General features: G+C 32.7%; 1 protein-coding gene across 1 annotated transcript in view; it reads right to left on the bottom strand.

The window, feature by feature from the left end:
* Positions 1–23,048, bottom strand: part of Syx7 (syntaxin 7) — a 35,260-nt gene extending 12,212 nt beyond the window's left edge. Inside the window, exons 1-7 of the mRNA XM_035367930.2 lie at positions 22,865–23,048; positions 17,854–17,933; positions 17,640–17,708; positions 17,452–17,521; positions 15,371–15,470; positions 6,020–6,160; positions 5,881–5,936 (exon numbers count right to left, since the gene is read on the bottom strand). Of these exons, the coding sequence (XP_035223821.1) occupies positions 5,881–5,936; positions 6,020–6,160; positions 15,371–15,470; positions 17,452–17,521; positions 17,640–17,708; positions 17,854–17,917 (500 nt within the window). The 5' untranslated portion in view covers positions 17,918–17,933; positions 22,865–23,048. The remainder of the gene's footprint in view (positions 1–5,880; positions 5,937–6,019; positions 6,161–15,370; positions 15,471–17,451; positions 17,522–17,639; positions 17,709–17,853; positions 17,934–22,864) is intronic.
* Between the last annotated feature and the right edge of the window lie 1,484 nt (positions 23,049–24,532).

Here is a 24,532-nt window from a genome sequence, read left to right as displayed (position 1 = left end):
TAGCTTCACTCTTAAGAACATTAAAAGTACCATCAAGTTCAAAGACTTTTTTAAAATTTATTTACAGATTAAAAAATTGTTTTTAATAACAACTAGCTTTGATTAAAAATATTATCTTGTATATTTATCAGCACTTCAAGGAGCAGTGCGAGACCTGAAAATGATTGCAGTACAATGCCATGTACAGACTAATTCATGATAAAATCCTACCCTGTTACAATACAGCTCTTGTGTATTAACTGAGTTAAAGTAATAAAATTGTCAAACATAATGCATGAGCGAAAACCAAAGTCACCAATTCTTCAAAAACAAATAACATTATTAATTTCTATAAATTAAAATTATTGATAAAGATTATATTTAAATTTTTAAACATGGATAATTTGTACATATTTAATAAGATATGAGAAAGAATTCTCCCGGGGGGGGGGAATATTTGATGATTTACTCTATTCCTTGGGAAATTAAGCTATTACAAAACCATTTCTCACCCAGCTAACACAAAAATGGAGAGAGCAATTGCTCTATAAATGTTCTGACAATATTTAAGGTAAGAGAGCAAAAGGAAAATATGCAGCCATACTTCTTTGCTGTTGCTCTATTTACATACATTTAATAAAAAAGAACAGTTCTGTATCTCCCAGCCTACTGGCCCAACTGACAAAATTCAACCTCTGTTTTTCATGTTGTGAATGTGTGACTTAAGATACATATCAGATTTATATAAAATGCTGTTCTAACACACTTATTTTGATATAATATTAAACTTTTTCTAAAATGGCATGGCAAATTTGTTGCATATCTCGGTTCGAAGATTCATATTACTCACTAAAAACCAAATTTTCTAAAATTTGGTTTGAGATTTAATCAGATATTTACCTTAGCATCTTTTTTTACTTTGTGCCAAGAATAATACATTTGGCAAACTTCTCAGTTTACGGTAATCTATTTAAATCTCCCTTTTATTATGTGAGAGAGGAAAAAAAAGTATCTTTTTTTCTTTCTTACATATATTTTTATTTTATATTACACATACCCATAAATTTTAATCACAGTTGTTATTTTTATCTGCTTTAAACATGTTTTAATCATATGAATTTTTTTTTAATTTGAGTTTAATTATTTTAATAGCATTTCTTTTGAAAAAATACTTCATCCCCCAGTATTTGTCATTATGCATTCTGCATTAAAACAGAAAACACTGTAAAGTACAGCTAACATGGCTTTTCAATGGGCTGTTCAGAAAAAAGATATATAAATGAAAATACATTTTAATTTAGAATGATATGCATACAAACAATTTTATACTCTTTTATCACTGTGGCATGGCTTTAAACAATTTTATCATCTACATTTAGTTTGTTAAAATCCATACTTCCAAATAAGTTTTAACTTTTCATTTAAATAGTGAAATTAAAAAAAAAAAAAAAAAAAAATGATTTTTTTGCAGTATTGTTCAGATATAGCCACAATTATGCTTTTATTATTTATTTATAAATAACTTCTTTTCTGCAATATTCTTAGCCTTCTATGTATTTAAACTGATGTTTTTCAATCTTTAATAATCATTTTGCCCATGTGCAATGTGAAAACGAGCCACTTTTCCTCAGCATAGTCCTTAATGAAAGCATCCCTTCCCTTCGGCAGATAGTTTCCATGTGCTTTGCAATATTTAAATAACCAATCAACATAATTTATGCCCCTGAAACTAATTTTATCTTCCGAAAATTGAGAGGGAAAAATTATGCAAGCATTTTAATTTTTGAAGAATGCACGTACAATATGAACACAACAAATGAAAAGTAGTTATGGAAAAACTACTGTAGCTATCAAAATATTATTTCTTTACTGAAAACCTTGCATGACATGTCCAGCTCAATTATTTTGTAAAGCTCAGGCAGGATTCCTCACTTGAATGAGATTTGACTGCAGTTCCTAAGAGGGACATTGGTAGAACAAAGGAGAAGGGTGGTGAACAAAAGACTCAGGTTTCGAAAGATCAAACACATCACCAACAACCAAGGTTACAGCAAGCTGGAATGTAAATACGGTGAAATCACATGTTTGGAAAGATTCGTAAGAGTGAGAACGCCTCCCATGACTTAAGAAAGCTCAAAATACATATTAAATAATAAATTCACAGGTAAATAAAATAAATGAAATACACTGAATAAAAATAATAAATAAATAAAATAATCGATTTACCAATAAACTAGACCTTGGAGGGAAAAACTATATACAACAGAGAAAGGCAAAAATTGTGCAACACTTTTAAAATTTTCAGAACTTACTTAAAAGGTAAGGAGAAAAATATGTGACAGTGATTAAAAAACACTAACCAAATCAGCTTACCATGCGATAAAACTGTATGACACAGTAATATTGCATTACATGAATATGTGTAATAATCCTTCAACATTTTTATAGAAAACTAAAGCTTTATGATGAGTCAACTTTAATTATTGGTTTATAACTGAAAATCAACATAGCAATGTTATTCTCTAAAACCAAATTCGCACACTAACCTCGACAAGGAAGCATTATTTAAGCATTATTTTTATATCATGCAAAAGAATATATATTTTCACAAAATTATTACAAAAAACAGAATTTGCATGCAATAATGAAAATGAAAATTCAAAAATAATCTGAATGCTTTGAAGTAACATTTATTTTTCGAGGACAGACCATATAGGGAAATGATATATATGTCAAACCTAATGATGAAAAGAGAAAATCATAGAATTGATCATCATTGCTAATTCCATGGCTATAATATTTCCATTTCTACTACAAACTTTAAAAAATAATAATAATAATAATAATAATTTCAAATAAAATAAATAGTAAGATCACTGAATCTTAACAATTTTAGCAACATGACCCCCTAAACAAGAGGAGGACCACATTTATAATGAAAGCTGAAAGCTTAAAATAGAATTCATTTTTATTTCCCAAAGGTTTTTTTTTTCCACTTTTGCTTTCTTAAAATAGTATTTAACAGTATTTTAAAAAGGAAATTAATAATTATGTTGGAATTTAGCATCTCAAATCATGCGTTTCGAGCAAGTATTATAATAACTGCCTCCTGAAGTTGTTCATCTACAAATGCTGTGGATTAGAACATCTTCTAATTTTATATCAGTCAGAACTGCCTTACCTGCAAAATCTATATATATTACCGGCAAAGTATGAAATACAGTATTCTATGGAATGCCTAGGCATTGTATATAATGCCTAAAACTAGATGTGTATACTTATGTGTATTTTCTGATGCCTGCATTCCAATGAAAATTTATGACCTGGTGAAAGTATTTTTTTGACTAACTTTATGGCTCATTACTATTATCCATAGATATAAACAAACAGACCCAAAAAATGACGTCCCTTCTGTACTACGAATCTAAACGAATGAGTGGACTGTATAGCAAAAGAACTAATTTATTGACAGTAATTAACTACATTCAGATCTAATACATGCTCTGGCATGTGACTTACCCGAATCCAGATGGCCAAGTGAGCATTTCTCTCCCTATCCAATAGGTGGCGCTGTATTCTAACTTAACACCTTCTATTACAAAAATCTGTATGGATGATATTTACATCCTCACAGCCAGCAGATACTATTCAGCAAAATGAAGATTAAATAAAGCATATGAATACATGAGCAATCAAACATGTGCGAGCTGTTTACTGTCCCATAGATCAGTCGGTAATATACCTAAAACACATTAATTATACCAACTCTAGAAATTCGGAGGTGCACATCATGAGTTTGTTTTATGGCATGTTACGGCAAAGCCTCGATGGATATCTGTCTAACAGGAGGGATCCCTTTGTAGAAGATTTTTTAAAACTGGCTTGTATACCAGTTACAAATGTGAAAACACACATGAAGGTGATAATCAGTTGTGCACTGTTTTAAGTAATCAAATGTTATAGATGCATAGCTGTTACATTTATTATTTATTAGTCATGTTTATATTATGTTGATCATACATATGATATAATTATGAAAAACAAAATGTGTACACTCTTTAGTACTCAAATGCTCATCAATTATTTTTCAATTGATTATTACATATCCATAAAAATTTACAAGAACTGATGACTACAGTTGCTACCAATTACATGATCATTATATGAATTAGAAGCAACTTCAAATAAACTTTTTGGCAATGTTCATTTTTGTATTCATACATAAATATAATACATCTAATATGTCATATACTTACATACAGATAGAGAGATGCGATGGTTTAGAAGTTGTTGATATATATTTATTAGTATTAATGTAATGAATAAGATTTATATTAATGAATGTATATACAAATGTTTTCATCATGCATAATAATAAATCGATAAATTTCCAATGTTTCAATATGTATCATTTACAATAAAAGTATAGTTGTATAATAATGTATTTATAATCCAAAAAGTATTCATTAATAACATGAAAATAATAGACAAATTTAATGAGTATTCTCATTATTACATAAACTATGCTTTTCTTTTTTATGCATCTTTTATGCTGTTTAAAATGTGTCACTGATTATGCAATTAACAATGTAAAAGATAAGTAATTACGAGAAAAGCCGCGCATATATAAACAGATTTTAAAAAATATTCAACTTAAATTTAAGAAATAAAATTCTATTATATAACAGTGATAATACACTATTAGCATGAAATACGACAAATTTGGCAAACTTTTGACGATGAACAATTTGTAAACAAATCTGAACTTCAAGAATGTCATAAAATACTGTCAACTCTGAAATTTCTATGATTATATATTTAATGAATATAGAATGATTTAAAATTCATTGAATTCAAAAATAAGTTTTTCTAATACTAATACTCAATTTATAGTACTAAATTTATATTAGGAGATAATATAATCAATATTTCTCTAATGAATATTTAAACATTTTTTAAATGACTCAGGCAGTTATATTACAACAAAACAGCAATAATTTAATCGGCCTCTAATTCCACTGTCCATGACTTCACAGTGAGAGCCATCGCCATATTGAAAGTTACCCGTGATCCTTCAGAAGCAGAACTTTCGTCTGATTGGTTGAACGTACGAGGAACTCGTCTCCAGATGTAAAAATGTTGCTCATAGCCAGGACATGTTGCGCCTAGCTAGACGAAACATTTCTCGGAAGCCTCCCGCTTAAAGCAGTGCTACTAGAATCTTGTTTCTCGGAATTGTCCCTGGAAGTGATAGCCTTTTAACAACTCCCTTTGTGAGCTCTTCCAGAAAAAACAAAAAGGTATTAAAAAGGGCACTGATGTGAAACTTATGACTTTTTCTGAATTTAACTTCCATTGTCAGGTAGATCATACCGATTCCCAGTCTCAGCCAGACAGAAAATACCAATTTATTACACTGTATCAAGATACCTTACTATCTTTTTTTTTTTTTTTTAATATATTTCGAAGAACAGTTTTTTAATGGCATTCTTCCATAATTTTTTCAAAATAACATTTGTATTTTAGAGGAATGAACGTCTTTTAAATAATAGCCTTATCATAACTTTTTTTTTTTTTGTTGTTGTTGTTGCCTAAAGAGCATTTTTCCTTCTGTAGAATGCCTAGGTAAAATATGTAATAATTCTCTTCTTTCATACTTTGCCTGGTTTGGCATTATATACAATACCAAGACATTCTATAGAATTCCGGCATTTCATACTTTGCTGATAACATGTACATAAAATAAAAATTCTCATATACACGAATAAACAATAAAATACATAAGAACACATGATTAAAAATGAACTTTATAAAGAAATTAGTAGTAATTTTTCAAAATCTTTATTTATTTGTTTAATCACAAAGATGGATTTTTCATGAATAATATTCATTCTGCCTTACCTTGCAAGATCTATCAAATTTTGCCCGCTTGCTGGTGGATCATCACCAAAAGGATTCTTAAATGTAATAAAAAGATGGAATAAATCATCTGAGAAATTTATACTGTTGAAGATGTATACTGTAGTTTGATTAAACTTACCCCTTTGAGACCAGAATGGGCTCTAGCCCGCATAACACTTTCTCTTTCCTTCTGAGCTGCATTTCTTTGAGCCCCTTGAAAATTCTTTAATGCATCAGAAAATTGACTAGTTAACCTTTCTCTCAAAATCTTTCTTTGTTTCTAAAAGAAAAAGTACAGCAAAGAGACACAGTTAATGCATTATAATCACTTACATGCAAAAACACATTTGCTGATAAAGGATACATCACACTTATTTTAAATGTTCAAAAATTCTATATATCAATGCCAAAGAGGTCATTAACATATAATGTACTTGAAACACAGAAAGGAAGCTCTTATAAAAACAAGTTTATTTTTAGGACAGTTCCCCGAGGTGATGTGAATTTGCCACTCCATGCCTTGCTTATTACGGACCAGTCCTAGAAGACGCCTCCTAACACCACTCATTTATAGCAGCCCAAGGACTATCAATGAGAAGCAGTACATCATCAGCGGTACGATTCGCCGATAAGACCAACTGGCTACTTTGACCCCAACTACATGACCTTTCTCAAATTCTGACATCTGCACATATCATTTGTGCACCAGTATGTGAGGCATAATTACTGTCTACCAGAGTACATGGAATGAAATCCGTGAAGAATTTATGAGCTGGAATCGTAATTTCTCCTCTTAAATATCCTGGAAGTTGCGCAGATCAGATGCGCTGTAGCGACAACCGTTCATTCATTGGCAGCCAAAATGTACATACAATTTTGCATTTTCCGTCGAAACCTGTATGCATATCAATTTGTGTCCAATTTGCTTTATTCTTGATGCGTCCCTTTATTTTATTTTATTTTATTTTACTTTTGGGGGGGGTCTAAGAGTGTATTTACAAAAATTTTGTGTGAACCCATAAGTATTGTGCAAATCCAACACACGCGTGAGTGAAACTCGATTTTTTTTACTTGCACTGTAATATACTAATGCAGTTTTAGGTCATTAACTTTATTTTCTAATTTTAAGACATAAATAAATGTGAAAATTTTAAATAAGTAACAGATGAAAAATTATGAGCGAAGCAAGAAAAATGAACGTTTATATTATAAAAAGTACGCATCAAAACGTTTTCATTTTTATCTTTGTCTGTATTGTCTTATCTTTATCTATTTTCAGATACATTGTGTAAAAATATTTGTTAATTGTAAAATTATTATAATTAGTTAAAGAAATATCAAAACTGCTAACATTTTTGGCACCCCCCGTTGGGGGTCGCGATTCACAGTTTAAGAAACCCTGTGCTACAGCAAACTTGAAAATAGATCTTGTAATGATTGGAAAGCTGCAAAATTCCACAGCCTTTAAAATACTCAAAAAATGCTCTTTTTGTAAAATACTGTAGCCATAAAAACACATGTATGAATAGTGAAATTTTCAAAGACTAATTCTTAAAGAATTCACTCCTTCAACAGAGAAGTTTTTGAAGAAAATAACTTGCAGAGAAATGCTGTTTTTTGCCATATAATGCTCCACACCTTGACACAGTGGAGCTTCAAGATGGTGACATTAAGGCCATGTTTCAGCCCCCCAAAGTAACTGCCATATGCCAACCTATGGTTCAGGGCATTTTAGAAACGACAGAAAGGACCATCGCACGAAGCTACAGCCTACAGCAACAGAAGAAATTGAAGGAAGACAAGATATAATTGAAAAATTTAAATACATCAGTGAATGTAATAAGTAATGCACATGCCTAGGCTGATGTAAGGCCAATAAAAATTGCCATATCACGGAAGAAACTGCTAGACAACGATAAAAATACAATAAACCCTTGCCGGGTGCAGATTTGCAGAACGCGATTCCACTCGCATGTGTTACCTTAATTGATTCCATTTGATTTATCGAATGCTAGGATTTCATTCACATATGGTTCAGCGTTCCCTCATCAATACTGAATGCTTGGTAGCATCAGTTTTTGCCAGAAGTTATCAAAATTTTAAAGGATTTCCATCGATTGAAAATAAAGCCAAAGATATTGTACATATTGCAAACACAGTGGGCAGTGAAGGAGTTTTAGATATGGAAGAAGTAGTAAAAAAATTATTTCGAGAAATGACGAATGAAGAATTGGATGATTTTCTAATACCAGCTGGACAGTGAAAACAGTGATAGTGAAGAAGATAAAGTGCCTTTAATTTTCAATAAGTTAAGCAAATTGTTAAAAAAGGCACATGAACTGTCTGATTTTGAAATGAAGATTGATCCAAATGTAGAAAGAAGATGATACTTTACGAAGGGCACTGAAAATCTCTGCGCTCCTAGCTGTTAAGATTTTAGAATTGTGTCACACGTAGTCTCAAGCCAAAATCACAAGCATTTTTTTAAAACAATTCTATTGTGTAACTACTTATTAAGCAGTAATAAAAAGGCATTTCAATATTTTTTTCTGTTTTATTGTAATGCATGATTTTTATGTCCGTAATGTGTAAAATTACAACAATTTGATGTTTAATAGGCTTTTTCGTAATATCTAAATATTATCCAACATTTTCTCTTACCCAACATTCTGCCTGCTCGTTTACATTGGATAAGCGAGACTACTGTGTTAGGGAACTGTGTGTTGTGTGCCTCCCCCTCCCATTTAAATGCAGAAAGCAGTTTAGGTGCTGACTGATTTAACGGATTTCACAGCATCAGCAAAGGATATATTTCAGTGAAGTTGAGCATAAGACACCAATCTTATAGTTTCAGCATATGTGATGTTTTTGTTACTTTAATAGACTGCATTTCCTTCTTGGTTTTCCCCTCGGAGCAGGAGCATGTGAAAGCTGTGTGCTTCTCTTTGCAATTAACGCATAGTGGTACAGTACTCTCATGACCGTTGACACAATGTGCACATGTAGGTTTTCCATGACATGACATCTTTGTGTGGCTAAAATGATAGCACCAGAAACATCACATTGGGGATGTATGGTCTTAGATGGCAGTTCAAATACTTGGTCTTTACACATTTAAATAGATCGGGAGAGCTGAAGGTCAGGATTAGATATTTCGGTACTTTTCCGTTTTGCCGACGCAGGTGATAAAGTCGCCAATAATGGTACAACTAATGCCAAACGGAATATCCTCACTGGTAACCTTTTACGCCTCATTTTCAAAAAATGTCGCAGCCATTTCTTATCAGATTGATTGTTTTTTTCAATACTGGCATATAATTACATAGAATTTTTATCAGATAGTTCAATTTCATGCCCTAAGACCATTTGTGGCAATTAAGTCAATTAGGAAGCAATCACACCGCTCACCTGAAAACGAAAATATAGTAAAGGCGAAGTCAAGGGTTAAATTCATCCATTCTAATGGAATGCGCCAGCGAAGTAAAACACTGCGGTTTTACATAATTTCTGAGTAAGCTATTCGTACGAATTGAAACAATTCTTGCATTTAAACTTGTATTCCAAACAAAGATTTAACTTGAAATTAACATAGACTCCAACCTTCAGCAAACCTTGTCAGTAGTCAACGCGCGAACGACATTTTTACAACTTTGAAAATGTGCGCGTAGCGTATGTTGTAATTAACCATTCATTAATTTTAAATTAATAATTAATTGTAATCAATTTTATTACATTTAAAATCCATATACATATAAAACTGAATAATTAAAAATATACCTTGTAAATTATATGCACATTTAATTAGAAATTTTCTTTTAACTCCTCAAGCATTCACTAATAAAAAGTACTTCAAATCACTACTAATCATAGAAAAAATCAGAAGCTATAAATCATATCTTTATTCTGGATATGATTTCTACAGGGAAATAAAATTTAAATAACCAAGAATGATACATATAAGTATTAAACAAAATACGCATAATTTATGAATGCAAAGATTTATATGTAGCATGCTTAGCAAGCTTAAGTTCTGATTTTGAGAATGTTTTTTTATAACACAGTTCTTCATTTACCTGCATATTTATTTTTTCAATCAAAACTGCTTCAAGAGTTTTAAGACCTAAATTTGGTCGAAATTCCGTCTGATTTTTTTTAACAATAGAAAAAATTCTTTCGCAAGCTGCATTTGAATGAGGTATTATTAAGACAGCAAGCATTACAGAAGGCAATACTTTGTATTTAATACACCCATTCATATTTTTTAATTTAGCAATTTCTCCCCATGCTATATCAATACGCAAATCTACAATTTCTTTCAAATCATCTACTTGATACATGGAAAATTCAATTTCTACTTGATTAAGACATTTTTCATCAATAATGGATGGAAAAGTATTCATCAAGTACAGAACAGATGAAAATGAGACTTCAGTTCTCAAGTTGATGTCAGCAACTTCAGCATGTTTTAGAAATGGATCACTCAGTGGAAATTTATCAATTATATATGAACATGCAGTTACAAAAAAAGCTCGCACAGAATTGAAAAATGATTTCACTTCACTTTCATTCAACTTGGCATTTTTTAAATATAGTCTTGTTTCCGCACCAATCACTAAATTTTCATTTTCTTTTTGTTTACTATACTTCTGAAATGGAATAGACGTTAGAGTAACATCTTCATTTTCTTTAGAAATTACTGATGGTTTTACGAATCTAACAAATAAATTCATTAAAAGTTCAAAAAGTTCTCTTCTCAATTTATGTATATAAGGAGCTTGTTGTTGCAAATTAATATTTACTGTTATAAACAAAGGCAAAGTATTTTTCAAAAATAACAAGTACAATTTGGTGGTCGGTGACTGTAAAATTTTTTTAATGTTTTGCAATCTCTTTCCTTCATTCTCACTGTTATCTGGTTTATCTCCAAAAAAATTTATCACAGCATCCCACTGTTCCAAAATCCTTGTTATAGATTCTAAAAGAGACAACCATCTCGTACTGCAATATTTCAAAATTTTATGAGATTTTGCATTCTGTCCCAAAATTTGTTGAGCAACTTTGAAGCTATGCTTCCGTTTCGAACTTTTCTCCAAGTAAAAATATATATCTATTATCAACATTTCAATTTCTGAGCCAATTAATTTTTCAGTAGCTTTTTTTGCAGCTATATGCAAGAGGTGGCACGGACAACCTCGGGTGATTATACTTGGTTGATGCATTTTGATAAATGATGCTACACCTTTAAACTTTCCAATCATATTACTAGCATTATCTGAAGAAAATGATAAGCAATTTTTCCATTCTAAACCTTTTGTTTTTAAAGTTTTCATTTATACAATTAAAAATACCTTCTCCTGTATTATCCGTGCATTCTAAAATAGAAATCAATGAAGTAATTATCACTCCCTTTTCTTTACTATAGTATGTTATAACCAATGGGTACAGTTTGTTATCATTGTTATCATTACTTCCATCAGTACTTAGAGAAAATGATGTACTGCACACTGATTTTATAATATCAGCAACAGTATTTTCTGCAAGCGTTTTCACAATAGCAGCAGTTTTGGTATGACCACAGCTAAATTTTTTTGCTATGGCAGAATCCGGAAACATTGCTTTGAAAAGCTCTTTGGAATGATCCGAAACAGAAAGCGGTAGATTATGTTCAATTAAAAAACGAACAAAATAGCATTCGGCTTTTATAGGATCTGTTTCATCATCTTTTATTAAGAAATTTGTTATTTCTTTAGATTTTACGATGCCAAGTTCTATATGCTTTTGAGAAAACACATGCCGTTTACAGTCATCTTTTCCGCCATGAGCAACTGAGAAATCTTTGTTGCATACACTGCAGTGTGCGTGATTCACAGAAATTTTGGACGCTTTAATGCATGGAAATTCTGAAGAATATGAATCTTTAAACTTCTGCTTTGATAATTTTGGCTTCTTCGTTCGAGGCAGCATTATGATTAAAAATCTTTCACCTGATTCACAGTTCACAAGACACACGCTAAGCTCTCGCCGTAAACTACACAATGCAGCCGAATGCAGCCTAAACACGCATCAGCGAGGAACCTGGGAGACAGACAATTGGGTAGAACTATTGATAAGTCGTTAACGGTTGGAGTTACTGATCTACGATTGGCTAATTCTTCAAAACTAGGAACGCACTCAACACGTGATATATGATAACACGAGTATTCAGCCAATCATCGGATGAATTAGTTGGTTCCGTTTTGCGTACTGGTTCTCCTGCTCTTGTTTCTGTAAAATCCGTAGTTTTTTCCATACTTTTCGTAGCTTGTAGTTTTTCATGAATTTCCGTAGAAACTACGGAGAATCCGTAGTAGTTGGAGTCTATGAATTAATGTAGATAATTACTGAGAGAATTAGATTTTTGTAGCGTAGTTTACGTAGGATGAGATCTCTTGTGGTCACGTGATACGGCGAATCAGGATGTTAAACCATGAAAGTATATAGTAAATTCTTAAATTAATGTCTTTTTACAAATTTATTGTCTTTATTTATTGGCTTTTTACAAAATTTTAAACACTATTAAAATGTTTATGCCTTCAAAATAAAAATTCTTAGAACTAACATTTGTTAACATTTTTTATGTGTATAATGTACGTTGTCGCCAATAAATTCTGCTTGGCGAGATTTGCGCCGGCGAAATGGAAAAGTACTGATATTTCATATTGATCAACTTATCTTCTTTATACATCTTGATCCACCTAGCAGCACAGATATTTTGATCAGATAACTCCAAGATGAATTCCTTCTTCAAAACACAAAAAGAGATTGATCTCAGAGATGAATCCAAAGGTATAATTTAGTGTCTTGTGAGCTGACACATAGACATTTACCAAGTTTATTTAAACTGAGAAGGGTAGTAGACTGCCTACAAGAGACGTTTCAACTAATAAGTCACCCAATTGCAACCATTTCATATGCTTTGGTTGTCCAGCACCTTTACATGTTTGTGAATTAAAAATGGAGACACTTTTTCTGGAGTTAATTTGTTAAGTTGTAACTATAAAACAAGGTGGCAATGCGGATATTGGCACTAGTTTTTAAATACATATCAGAAATCACTTGTTGATTGGAAAGAGCCATATTTAAAATAATTAAAGACACAGGAGTGAAAAAAATAGACTGAAAAGGTCCTCCACCTTACAACTGGACCATGAGATTAGGAAAGAAATTGGCTTAGAGCATGAAGCTATTGATATAACTAAAGAATCACTACTCTCCATCCGCCCCTCTCCACAGGCTATTATCAACTTAAATCTCTGACAACCTTGTGTCAAAACAGAATCAAATGCACTACTTAAAGAGAAAGGCACCCACACCATAAATGAGCTTACAAACTCAGCTCATAACCTACCAATTACCTAGACAGATACAGGGGTTGGACAAAAATATGGAAACAGCTTTAAAAAAACATGTTTCTTTGCTTAATATGGTGTAGGAATACCGTTGGCATCCAAAAAGCTTGCAGTCTTCTCAGAATGGATAAATACAGTTCCTGTATGTTTGCCAAAGGAATATTATACCATTCTTCCTGCAAAACGGTGGCAAGTTCAGATAACGATGTTGACGGTGGATAACGATAACGCACTTTTCGTTCCAATGTAGACCACAAAGGTTCGATAATATTCAGGTCTGGTGACTATGGTGGCCAGGGAAGATGGGACAACTCATCCTCGTGCTCAGAAAACCAGTCCTGGACAATGTGATCTGTGTGAACAGGGACATTGTTGTCTTGGAAGACACCATCACCATCGGGGAACAAAGTTTGTAACCATGGGATGAACTTGATCGGCCAAAATGTTCACATAAGTCTTGGCAGTCATGTGCCCTGACACAGTTATCATGGGGCTAGCAGAGAGCCACGATATGGCTGCCCAAACCATAACAGAACCCCGCCATGTTTCACTCTTGGCAACAAGCAGTCTGTATTATAGGCTTGAGATGGCGTTCTCCAGACGTAAACTCGGCCAGAAGTGGGAAACAATGTGAAAGAAGACTCGTCAGACCATATTACTCGCTTCCACTGCTCTATAGTCCAGGCTTTATGACTTAAACACCACCTTTTCCTGTTACGGGCATTAGCATCACTGATGAGTGGCTTCTCAATTGCAGCACGGCCAGCAATTCCCTGTTTATGAAGCTCCCTTCTAATTGTTTTATTACTCACAGGGATCGGTAACACAACATTCATTTCAGCAGTAACTTTTGCAGCTGTGGTCTTCTTATTTTTCGTCACAATTGCCGTTAATGGTCGTCTGTCACGATCACTCAGGACACACTTTCGTCCGCGCTGTGATTTAGCAGATGATGTTTTTCCGCTTTTCAAATATGCTGAATAAATCTTCGATACAGTAGCTCTTGAAACACTAAACACCTCGGCTACCTTTCTTACGGAAGCACCTACCATACGTGCTCCAACAATTTGCCCACGTTCGAAATCTGTTAACTCTGACATGATGCAATGACAACCTCACATAACAGTACTCCGACAACAACTGAACTGTTTAGCACATTTACGAAGTTGTATAGGTGGCGTCAGTAGTCTAAAACACCAGCGCCACCTACATATTTCATTAAAATCAATCTTTCTTTTCAAACATGCATTTCACAAGGTGTTTCCATATTTTTGTTCATCCACTGTAGTTCCTCTGACTTCGACCTCAATAAAAAAGGCGTTGGCTATCTACCATAGCCAGACTGAGAACAAAACACTTTAAAGGAATGAAAATATCCCCTGATGGTCAGCAGTTATAACTGCTAACTTCACCGTCCTGGTACACAACTTTCTCCAGTACACATCTTTGACGGTCCTGCCAAACTGACCAGGCTCTTCAGAGTGCCCCCCCCCAGAAGTGTCAGTTCTTATACTCTTTGAGGATCATCAATGTCACTAAAGCTGTTTTAGATACTTCTGGCTCTATTTGACCTTTCTGCACTAACTTTTGGACAAAGATATGAATCTGGAGATCCTACTCATTGCAGAGTCAAGCAAGGGGACACTTCTGTCTCCTAAGTGATTTGTATAACATAAGGCAGAAGAAAAATCTTTTATTAATTATATAATTCATGTAAATATTTACAAAAACCTGCAATTAAATGTTCTACAATTATACTAGAATTATTAAGTAAGAGTTAATTTAAAATTATAAACTAAAATTATTACAAAATATTTACATTGTTTTTAAACTCCTCAATTTGTCATACTATACAAAGCATTATTATAATTTGAAAGATGATCTACTTTATAGCAACAACTCACCACATAAGCACACACATGCACACATGGATGTTTAATGACATGACACTAAAATAATATAATGTGGTCCCTCCGCCTCCCCCCCAAAAAAAATGAAAAGACAAACTATGCACCTTTTTTAACAGAATAAAACTCTCAAGTTATAAATCACATAAAAATGCAAAAAAACAAAAATAAAACTCAAGGCATTTTAAATCTTACTTGGTCAGAAACACTGGCAGGATTTGGTAAGAGAGAAAGATCTTTCAGGTGGTTATTTGTGTCTTTTACCAATTGATTTGTATAATTTTGAACTTGATGCCTACAGGGAGGGAAAAAAATTTTAAAAGGCACTTTTACAAAAACATAACTAATATTTCATGGAATAAAAATTCAAAAAAATGCTTTTTATTGCAGCTGTTATATTTTTAGCCTGCTTTTATATGCAGCACCATGTATGAATAAATGCCATGTCTTCTTCCTCTTAATTACCTCAGATTTAGATTAATTTCTCACTTTCCTTTAAACATTGTGTATGGGGTTAATACTCAGGGGGTTAAAAAAGCTGGGGGGGGATTTTACTTGAAGGAAGATTACATTTACAACTGCTGTATAGTTCATTCACTGCAACAGCAAAATAATTATTATTGGCAAGTTACTACTAAAATGAACAAAGAAATACATGTTTTATTTACTATATTAGTATTTATTTATGCATATGAACAATCAAAAAGGTCCAGCTTTTAAGTATATGACAAAAATCCTAAAAATGCAGGGTGTTTATAAATTAATGGTGCGGTTTTAAAAATTAATAATAAATCCATGTATTACTTCATATGGAAAAACCTTACAGCATAACCAGCGGCAACTGTTGAAATTTTGTATGCATTAATTGCAATCTTTCAATATGTGTGCCCTTGGTCACACAACACACATCTACACGACATTCAAATTCTTTCCACACTCGGTGTAGCATGACAGCTGTGATGGTTTGCACTGCATATTTTATCCAAACACGAACTTTCTCAAGGGACACAGGCAATGAATGACAGTACATAAACTTGGTCTTTAACAAATGCCCCAAGAAAGAAAATGCATGGTGTTAAATAGACTATCTGCTCTTAGACTGTGTTCAGACGGTGATATAAATGTCATAGAGGCATAGTTGGAAGGCATAAAATGCAGGAGTTCCATTCACACCTGCAAGACAGGGTCTAAGGCATAGCCAATTAGAGAAGCTAAATTTGCACATGTATAGATGTGTCTACAGATTTCCCGCTATGTTTTCCCTCTCAACAGGTTTTGCACGTTTGCTGTGATTGGTTGACTCTTATACCAAACTCAGCATAAAGTTGAAAACTCCGAACTTAATACCAAAACCCCTAAACCAGTTTTTGTGACATAGCAAGGTCTGACTGCCTAGCAACGAAACTCGGCTTAAGCCAGTTATAACATCTGTACCACCGTCTGAATGGAGCCTTACAGCCCGACCAATTCAGCATTCTTTAAGAACACGATTAAGAAGCTTTACATTTCTGTGAAAAATCATTAAAATTGGTATTCAACTAGGGTAACAATCAGGTTTCAACATGTGTAGAAATGAGTCACCGACCATAGTTTCCTGTTCGAAGAAAAATGGGCCATGCACTTTCTCATGTGACATCACACAGAAAACATGCACGGAACTCACGCTGTACTGAAGCCACAGATCTGGATACCTCAAAATGGAGCTCACAGAAAGTGTTTTCTTGTTGCGGCGCCATCTTGGAAACTGATGCTGCAGCTGTGCAGTAAGCAAACAGCAGGTAGCACATGAGAAACTTGAACAGTTACCAATTCCTACAGTGTAGGTTTTACACAGTTAAGGTAATACATTGATTTATTATTAATTTTTAAAACAGCACCATTCATTAATAAACACCCTGTATTCACATAAATACTTGAAATTTTGCAAATAATCTGGCATTATTAGATAACCAATGAACAAGTTAAAAGATGGATTTTTTATTATCAATTTTAAAATGTATTTAGATATCTTTTTAAATCTGAATTCTAACACACTCATATCCTCCCCTTTTCTTCCTTCACTGTGATCAATGATGGCTTTACGCATGAAAGAAAAATATTTGTTTACAGAAAGAGTAAATTATTAAGCTTCAAGCAATCCCTCTCTCCCAAATATACCTCACCTAGCCACATAATGAATAACAATTCTAACATTAACTAATAATACATAGAAAGAAAAGAAAGATTTAAAAAAAAAAAAAAAAGAATGAAATATAAAAGGCAGAAAAATCTCTTACAACTGAGATCTCAAACTTTCACAATCTTGAGGTGTTCCCAGCTGATTCACCATCTTTTGCATGGAAGCAACTAGATAAATTACACAAGTATAGCACATTTTTAATATACATCATTAATGAAACTGACATAAACAAAGGAAACAAGAATGAAGAAATAAGATAAAACTAAAAGGAAAATATAAGATTACCATTTTGTGACACTTTTTGAATATTGGTACTTATAACTTCTGACAACCTGGAAAATTCATTTTGACCACCTACATAAAATGAGAACAGTACACTTAAAATGTTTTAATTAAACAAAAGCCTATTAAATTTGCAAGCATTCAAAAAGCAACACTTATCTAATATATTTTACAAATTTAAGAAATTTCCTAAGCATATTCTGCCCTTATTACAAACCTGGTATAGATTCAGGGCCACTGTAAGAAGAATACTGATATCCATTTGAGTAGGAGCCAGCCATGGTAACAACACAGTTGCTGCAAAAAATAAAAAAATTAATTATATAAATATCATGAGATTATTATAAAAATTCGACAGCAATACAAAATAAAAAGTTATAAATCTTGTATCAATTTATATCAAGGTAAAAGTATATTTTAGGGTACCCCTTGTCGAAACTTGGCGATTTTTGGCGGTACATGGATAGTCCATGTACCGCCAAAAATCACAAATAAAATGCATCCAGTGCAAATAAAGAACTCTGAAAACAGTGTTTTACAGGTACAAGGAATGGGGGTAGGAAATTTTGGTCAAACCCATTTTATTGAAACACTACATATCTGAACCATGAAGCCACGGTCCACAATGCATGAAATGAATTAACTGCAAAAAACTTAGGTAGATAGAAGTAGGATATTATTCTGGCTATGAAGAATAAGTCTATTGCATAATCTGAATTTAATAAATGGCACAAAGTTTAATAAACAGCTGTTTTTCTATTGATTAGTACACTTTTGTTTTGGTTACTGGAAATTTTAACATAATGTTACAGATTTTGTATTTAGTTGGCTATTTTTAGTAGAATTGTAATTAAAATTGTTTTATTTCCCAATGCAATGCATCATGTGATGAGTTTTAAGAGAAAACTACGCCGAAAAGTTAAAAATACAGGAGCATGCCCATTTAATAAACAGGGTTCTACTCTTATATATGCCCTGCGATCACCAAATGTGGCGATATTTGTTCTGTGCTGGTGTACGATGGTTTTGGGGACAATGTTGTTTGTACGTCAACCCTTTTGATGTTGAAACTTAACTCTTTTGCTGCAGTGGTTTAATTGCACGTTGATTCGTGTCGTGCGTGTTTTGAAATGGCCTATTGCAATGAGAGATGTGGTGGCAAGATTTCAGTCGCATATTTATGTGCAAAGTAAAATCCTACAAGGATTTGGGATTAAGAAAAAGAAGGTTTTGAACATTTATTTGTGAACCATAGTATCAATTTTGTGGACAGCGAGTCTGGCTGTCATTATCACAGAGAGTACGTGGCAGCGTGTTAAAGCTATGTTGTGCTGTCCGAAGAAGCATCCATTATGGTAAGTGCATTTTACTTTATTGTTTTTATTTTGTAGAACGTTACGTTCATTGTTCTTTACTATAAATTTCTGCTGTTATTTGAATTGTTTGTAATTTATTTTAGTTTATTTTGTTGATTTGTGCACAATGCCTAGATTGTGCAATTTTTAGATTTTTTTTAAGTTTAAACAGAATGCTGTGTGCATGGTATTTTTTAAATTTATTGTTGTTATGTTAATTTATTAAAGCAAGGTGTGCGTAGTTCATAGATTCCTTCGCTGTCAAGATTGTGCAACTTGTAGATGTTTTTTTAAGTTAAAACATATCGCTGTGTACATAGATTCCTGTTAAATATTTTTAGTTAGAAACTTTACATTTTTGCTATCTAATTTTTTTGTTTTTGTTTCGGATTTTTAGCTTAAATTGTGTGTTTAAAACGTGGTTTTTGCATGTGCGAAAACCGCGTTTTTGGAGACATTTTAGGCTTAAAGTTCGAAACGTAGATAAAAAACTTAGATAGTAATATGGCACCATGGAGTTTCTCACCAAGTCGCCAAGCGAGGGCATATATAAAAGTAGTTCTATAAATAGATACATCATAATTTATAATTAAATTGAAATAATGCAACTGTGTGTTAAGATGTAACTGTAATTCTACTCTTTTGCTTTCCAGAAACCTCGAGAAATTACGAGAAGCTTCTCTTGACTGATTAAAAAGCTTATAAAGGTCAGAGAAAAAATATCTCAGTTTATAAAGCAGAGAGTACTGTATTTGAGATTTTTGCAAGATTTAACAATCCATTTCCAAGTATGAAATGCAGCTCACATAGAAACCCAGAAATTTTGTTTTGTTTGCGTGTGTTTGTGTATATGTGTGTGAACTTCATAGGTTCCTTAAAATATATAGCTAGAAAAACAGATTTATTGGATACATTTCTGATTCCAGAAAAATATCTTCATGACTAATAGTGTGGAGCACCACTAGAAAAAAGTTGTGTAAATTACATTTACAAAATCTGGGAATATTTACAGACATATCTGAATATTTTCTAGAGCATATCCTAAAGTTACTGTAAGTTTACTGTGGTGAAATGCAGGACTGTCCCATGTAAGACGGCACATCTGATTACTGCAGCTATGGTAAACAAGGAACTTTGACTCATACAGAAAACATTCTGCATTTACATGAATTTTTATTTCATTTCCAAATGAATATAGTAAACCCTGGATGAAAAGGCAGAGAAAGACTTTTAACTGATCACAGTTTAATTTGCAGTATCTCAAAGAAAACAGATTGTGCAGTTTCTTGCTTTTAAAATTTTGAGTACAGCCTTTTATTAAACGCACTAAAAATTAGCAATTACTTATGAATTGTAACTCAATCAATTACTTATGAAAAACAAGTCATCAAGAAGCTAACTTCAAACAGTCTTAAAGAGAAACTTAAATAGGTACTAACATATTATCCCATATATCTGTTGGCAGAAATTTTGGAAATGGTCACCAATCATTACAGCAGATTTTTAAAGGTCACGGTCATCCATAATAGGTGCTACTTAGCCAGTTGGCACGATAATACATAAGTACCCTTAAATGTAATTTCTATCAGAGATCCACAAAATTACGAACTACTGATACACTCTGCTTATTCTGTCACTAGGACATAAATATGCTATTCCAACCATGATTAGTCACTGGTAAGCCTATTGTAAATAAGACAATAACAGGGCATATTATTATTTATCAAATTTTGCTATTATACCATTATTCAAATAGACTCTTCAATTCCATTAAATACTTATTACAAATTTGAGTTCCATCAAGTTATTTTTTATTAATATATTTTCTATTTTTTTAATATATTCTTTATAATTTCATTCACTAAAATTACATAAAAAATGACACCATAAATACTATAATGCATTCAGATAATTTTGGAAACAAGTTCTAAAATAATACCTAAGACACAATCGCATTGGGAGTTTGCTGTTAATAGTTCCTACACATACGCGCATAATATACACAATTTTTCAATAGTTAGAGTTAAGGCTGATCTTTGGAATATGGAAACTGGTAGTTTGGCGACATTTTGGAGGCGATAAAGGTTGCTACCTAGGACTTTGGTAATAATGTGAGAAGCACTCAGTTCCGATTACGCATTATTTTGTGTGAGGGAAATGAGAGATCATGAGATATGTCATGTGACATTAATGGATGAATTACATTCTTTAATCGGAAAAGGGGGTTAATTTGGAAAAGCTTCATTGTGTGTTGTGTGAAATAGTGTTGATTAATTTTCGGATTGCATGGCGCTATGTAAAGTGAATTCTAAATTTTTAATGTGTTTATCTGATAATAATAATAAGTTGAGATTGTGTGAAAGGAAGGATATTACAAGTTTAAATGGCGGTGCAAGAAATATGGTGAAAATGTAAGGAAGGGTACGTGGTTTGCTGAAAGTAGTTTGAGTATAGGTGAAATTTTATTAATTTCTTATTACTTGGTGAATAGACTTCCAGTTGACTATTGGATTTAGGATTTAGAAATTAGCAGTAGTACTGCAGCGACGTAATGAAGACTCTGAAGAAGATTAGGTAAGTTAGTATTTTTAATGATTTGAGGATATTATTTTTATGCATTGTTCTAAATGTAAGGAGTAAATAAATTAAAATGGTATTATTTGAAAATTGTTATTAGCAATGATTTAGTTTAAAATAATTAGGATTGTAATCTAATTTTTATTAATTGAATGTATGTGCTTATTTATATTTTAAGTAGTGTTTTTTAATTTAATTATATTTTAATTTAATGATCTTGATTTTGTGAGTTATATGTTTCTAGTATTTTGGAATATGTTTGAGTAGTATACGTTGAGTATTTTCATGCATTTTTGTGAAATTTTTCTAATTTATTAGAAAAAAGCACTGTACATGGATATAGTGAAGAGTGTGCACAATGCCATTTTTGTGCAATTCTGGGATGCTTTTTGAAGTAAAAATAAGTCGTATGTGTTATACGACTTATTGTTTATGTGTATGTGTTATTGTGAAAAACGCGCAAGGAGTTTGCGATTGTGCACTTTTTCCCAATTTTGCAGTGAATATTTGTCATGATTAGGCAGTTTTGTTAGATAAAATTTCTAGTATAAGTGTAATTTGGCTAGTAGATTGTTGGAAAAAGTGTTCAGTAAATAAAAAGAAAAGAAACATGTCTTTACTTCATGAAGACAAAATGGTGGCGGAAAAAAAAAAAAAAAAATAGATGATTGCTGTAGCAGAGTTGGTCGCCAAATTTTCGCCAAGTTACCATAATCCAAAGATCAACCAGAGTTAAGTATTAAAAAAATTCATTTTAAGAAATAACACAAAAATCTGTTTAAGAATCACGTTTTTAACTTTATTATTTCCAATCGTTATATAATCTTGCACATAATAATAAAATCATTACATTCTGAAACTTACTCTGGGAGTATAGGCCATATGCAACGTTTTCAGACACTACTTAACTACTAAGCACGTACTACAATCTATTGTACCAAATATATGTATGTAATATACCAAAAATTCATAATATTCTGTAAAATAGTACGTTACTGGCTTCAGCATTAAGAATTTTTATTAATATACTAAGAACCCAAACACCGATTATTTACGATAATTTGATTATTTCAGAAATTACAAAATATAACACATACGGTTCGGTTACATGTCATGAACCCAAAATAAACCAATGATAAGCTCTTTACTGAAAATGAACATTTATTTTTATATGAAACAGTCAAATGCTGTGAACAAACCATGATCCTATTCAATCTGCACTAAATACTTTAAATAGGATTACCCATTCCTCCCAGCGGAGGGTGTAGCGATGTAGAAGTTTTTTTATATACTCACCCTTTTGTGCAAATCAATAGTACTTTAAGGAACAATTCTAGTACTCGTAAAGTAAATGTTACCAATACTTTATTAAACCATGGCTCTCAAAATTTAATACAAATTTCTAACAATACTTTATACTCTCTGTCGTATTATTATGACAATCGGTTAAAAGCCGTTGCCAGGCATTGCGATTTTGTAATGCAATCCTTTCCTCCTGAAATATTAACTAACTTGCTGGAAAAAAATTTGGCAGCAGTACAAGGACTGCCGGATATATTCTCAGTAAAAATTCTGCAACATTAGCTGCTATCTGTGAGTAACATGAATAAATCAATTTAATGCCAAAATTCCTAGAGGATAGTCCTTTACAGAGGATTCGCCAAAAGTCGGGACTTATTCTATTATTTGATAATATTTTCTTAAATCAGGCATTTATTTAAGGTGAAATGGTTTGAAAAAAGCGTAAACTTATATGAGATTTAAAAATAATTTATTTGCGTTTGTATGCATGGCTGCCATACCGCGTAGCCCGAGTTCGAATCCCAAACACACTACGTTTGAGCAGCTAGATGATATCGGTAAATTTACAAGCATGACCGGGCCTCCTGTTGCTAGACCGGTCATTGTGAGGGCTCTTTCTGGTTTTCATCCCTCGATCTAAATCAGTACCTCTGAAAACTTAACTAGGATTATGTTGTTTCCGTGTGGATTTGAATAATAACTTGAATAATGTTATGTTGTTGCTGGTGAATTGAGAAGTGTAGTGATTTGCAAGAGACTCAGCTTTCTCAGGTTTAGTGCGTGCGATCCGTTTGGCCATTAAGGGGCGGAATATTAGTGTGGCATCTTTTATAGCTAGATACTTCTTCCCAGATAGAATTATCATCCTGGGATAAAAACTTCAGCTATCTGGTCCAGTTGTCCTGTGCGTGTTTTCTGGTAAGAGACCTGATTTCATTGTGCAGCCGATTTATATTAACTTGTCCTCAGGATACCCCGTTCTTTGCCAGGTTCGTCGAGCAGCGTTTCATTGTTGGTTAAGTTGCGAATGGCAGAATCTCCCCATCGATTACTTGCCCTTCGCAGGAACCAGCAAACAGGTTCCCGCGAAGGGCAGGAACCTGTTTGCTGTTACTTTTTAAGGCAGTGTGGAGTTCTTCAAGTAAGTCATCTAACTCATTCCCTGATTGTATTGCGGGTTTAGTGTACTGAGTGTTCAGAGCTTTAGTGTATATTGAAAGAGCCCTTATACCAATTGGTTATACGGGCTCTTTTGAGTGGTGTGCTATAGTGACTGATTGCAGTATTCTTAATAATAACTGAATTATAGTCAGATGAGAGCTCATCTTCACTTGCAATATAAGTCGGAGTCGATATTTCTGATTAGGAAAAAGTGGATAACATTAGCCGTCCTAGTGCTATAGCGTGTTGGAGCAACTAAATATCTAGTTGGCCTTGGTTGGAGTGGTTGAGTTGCAATGGTGAGTTTAATCCGATTGGCTGAATTAAAGATTGAGTTACCGTAGGAATTAGTTAATTTGCTGTTCAACTTACTATGATGTGTATAGGATTGTTAAGTGAAGATGCCTTCTGAATATACAGCAGAAGAAACATTTCACTCACGAAATTCACATAAGTTTATTTGAAGACGATCACGAATGAGAATGATTTACATCTCCTCAG

Source organism: Stegodyphus dumicola, chromosome 8, assembly GCF_044657685.1.
Source record: "Stegodyphus dumicola isolate Sdum_Otavi_A_Nest chromosome 8, ASM4465768v1".
Classification (NCBI taxonomy): Eukaryota; Metazoa; Arthropoda; class Arachnida; order Araneae; family Eresidae; genus Stegodyphus; species Stegodyphus dumicola.
Note: the sequence above shows the minus strand (reverse complement) of the source record. Positions and strands in the feature narration are given on the sequence as shown.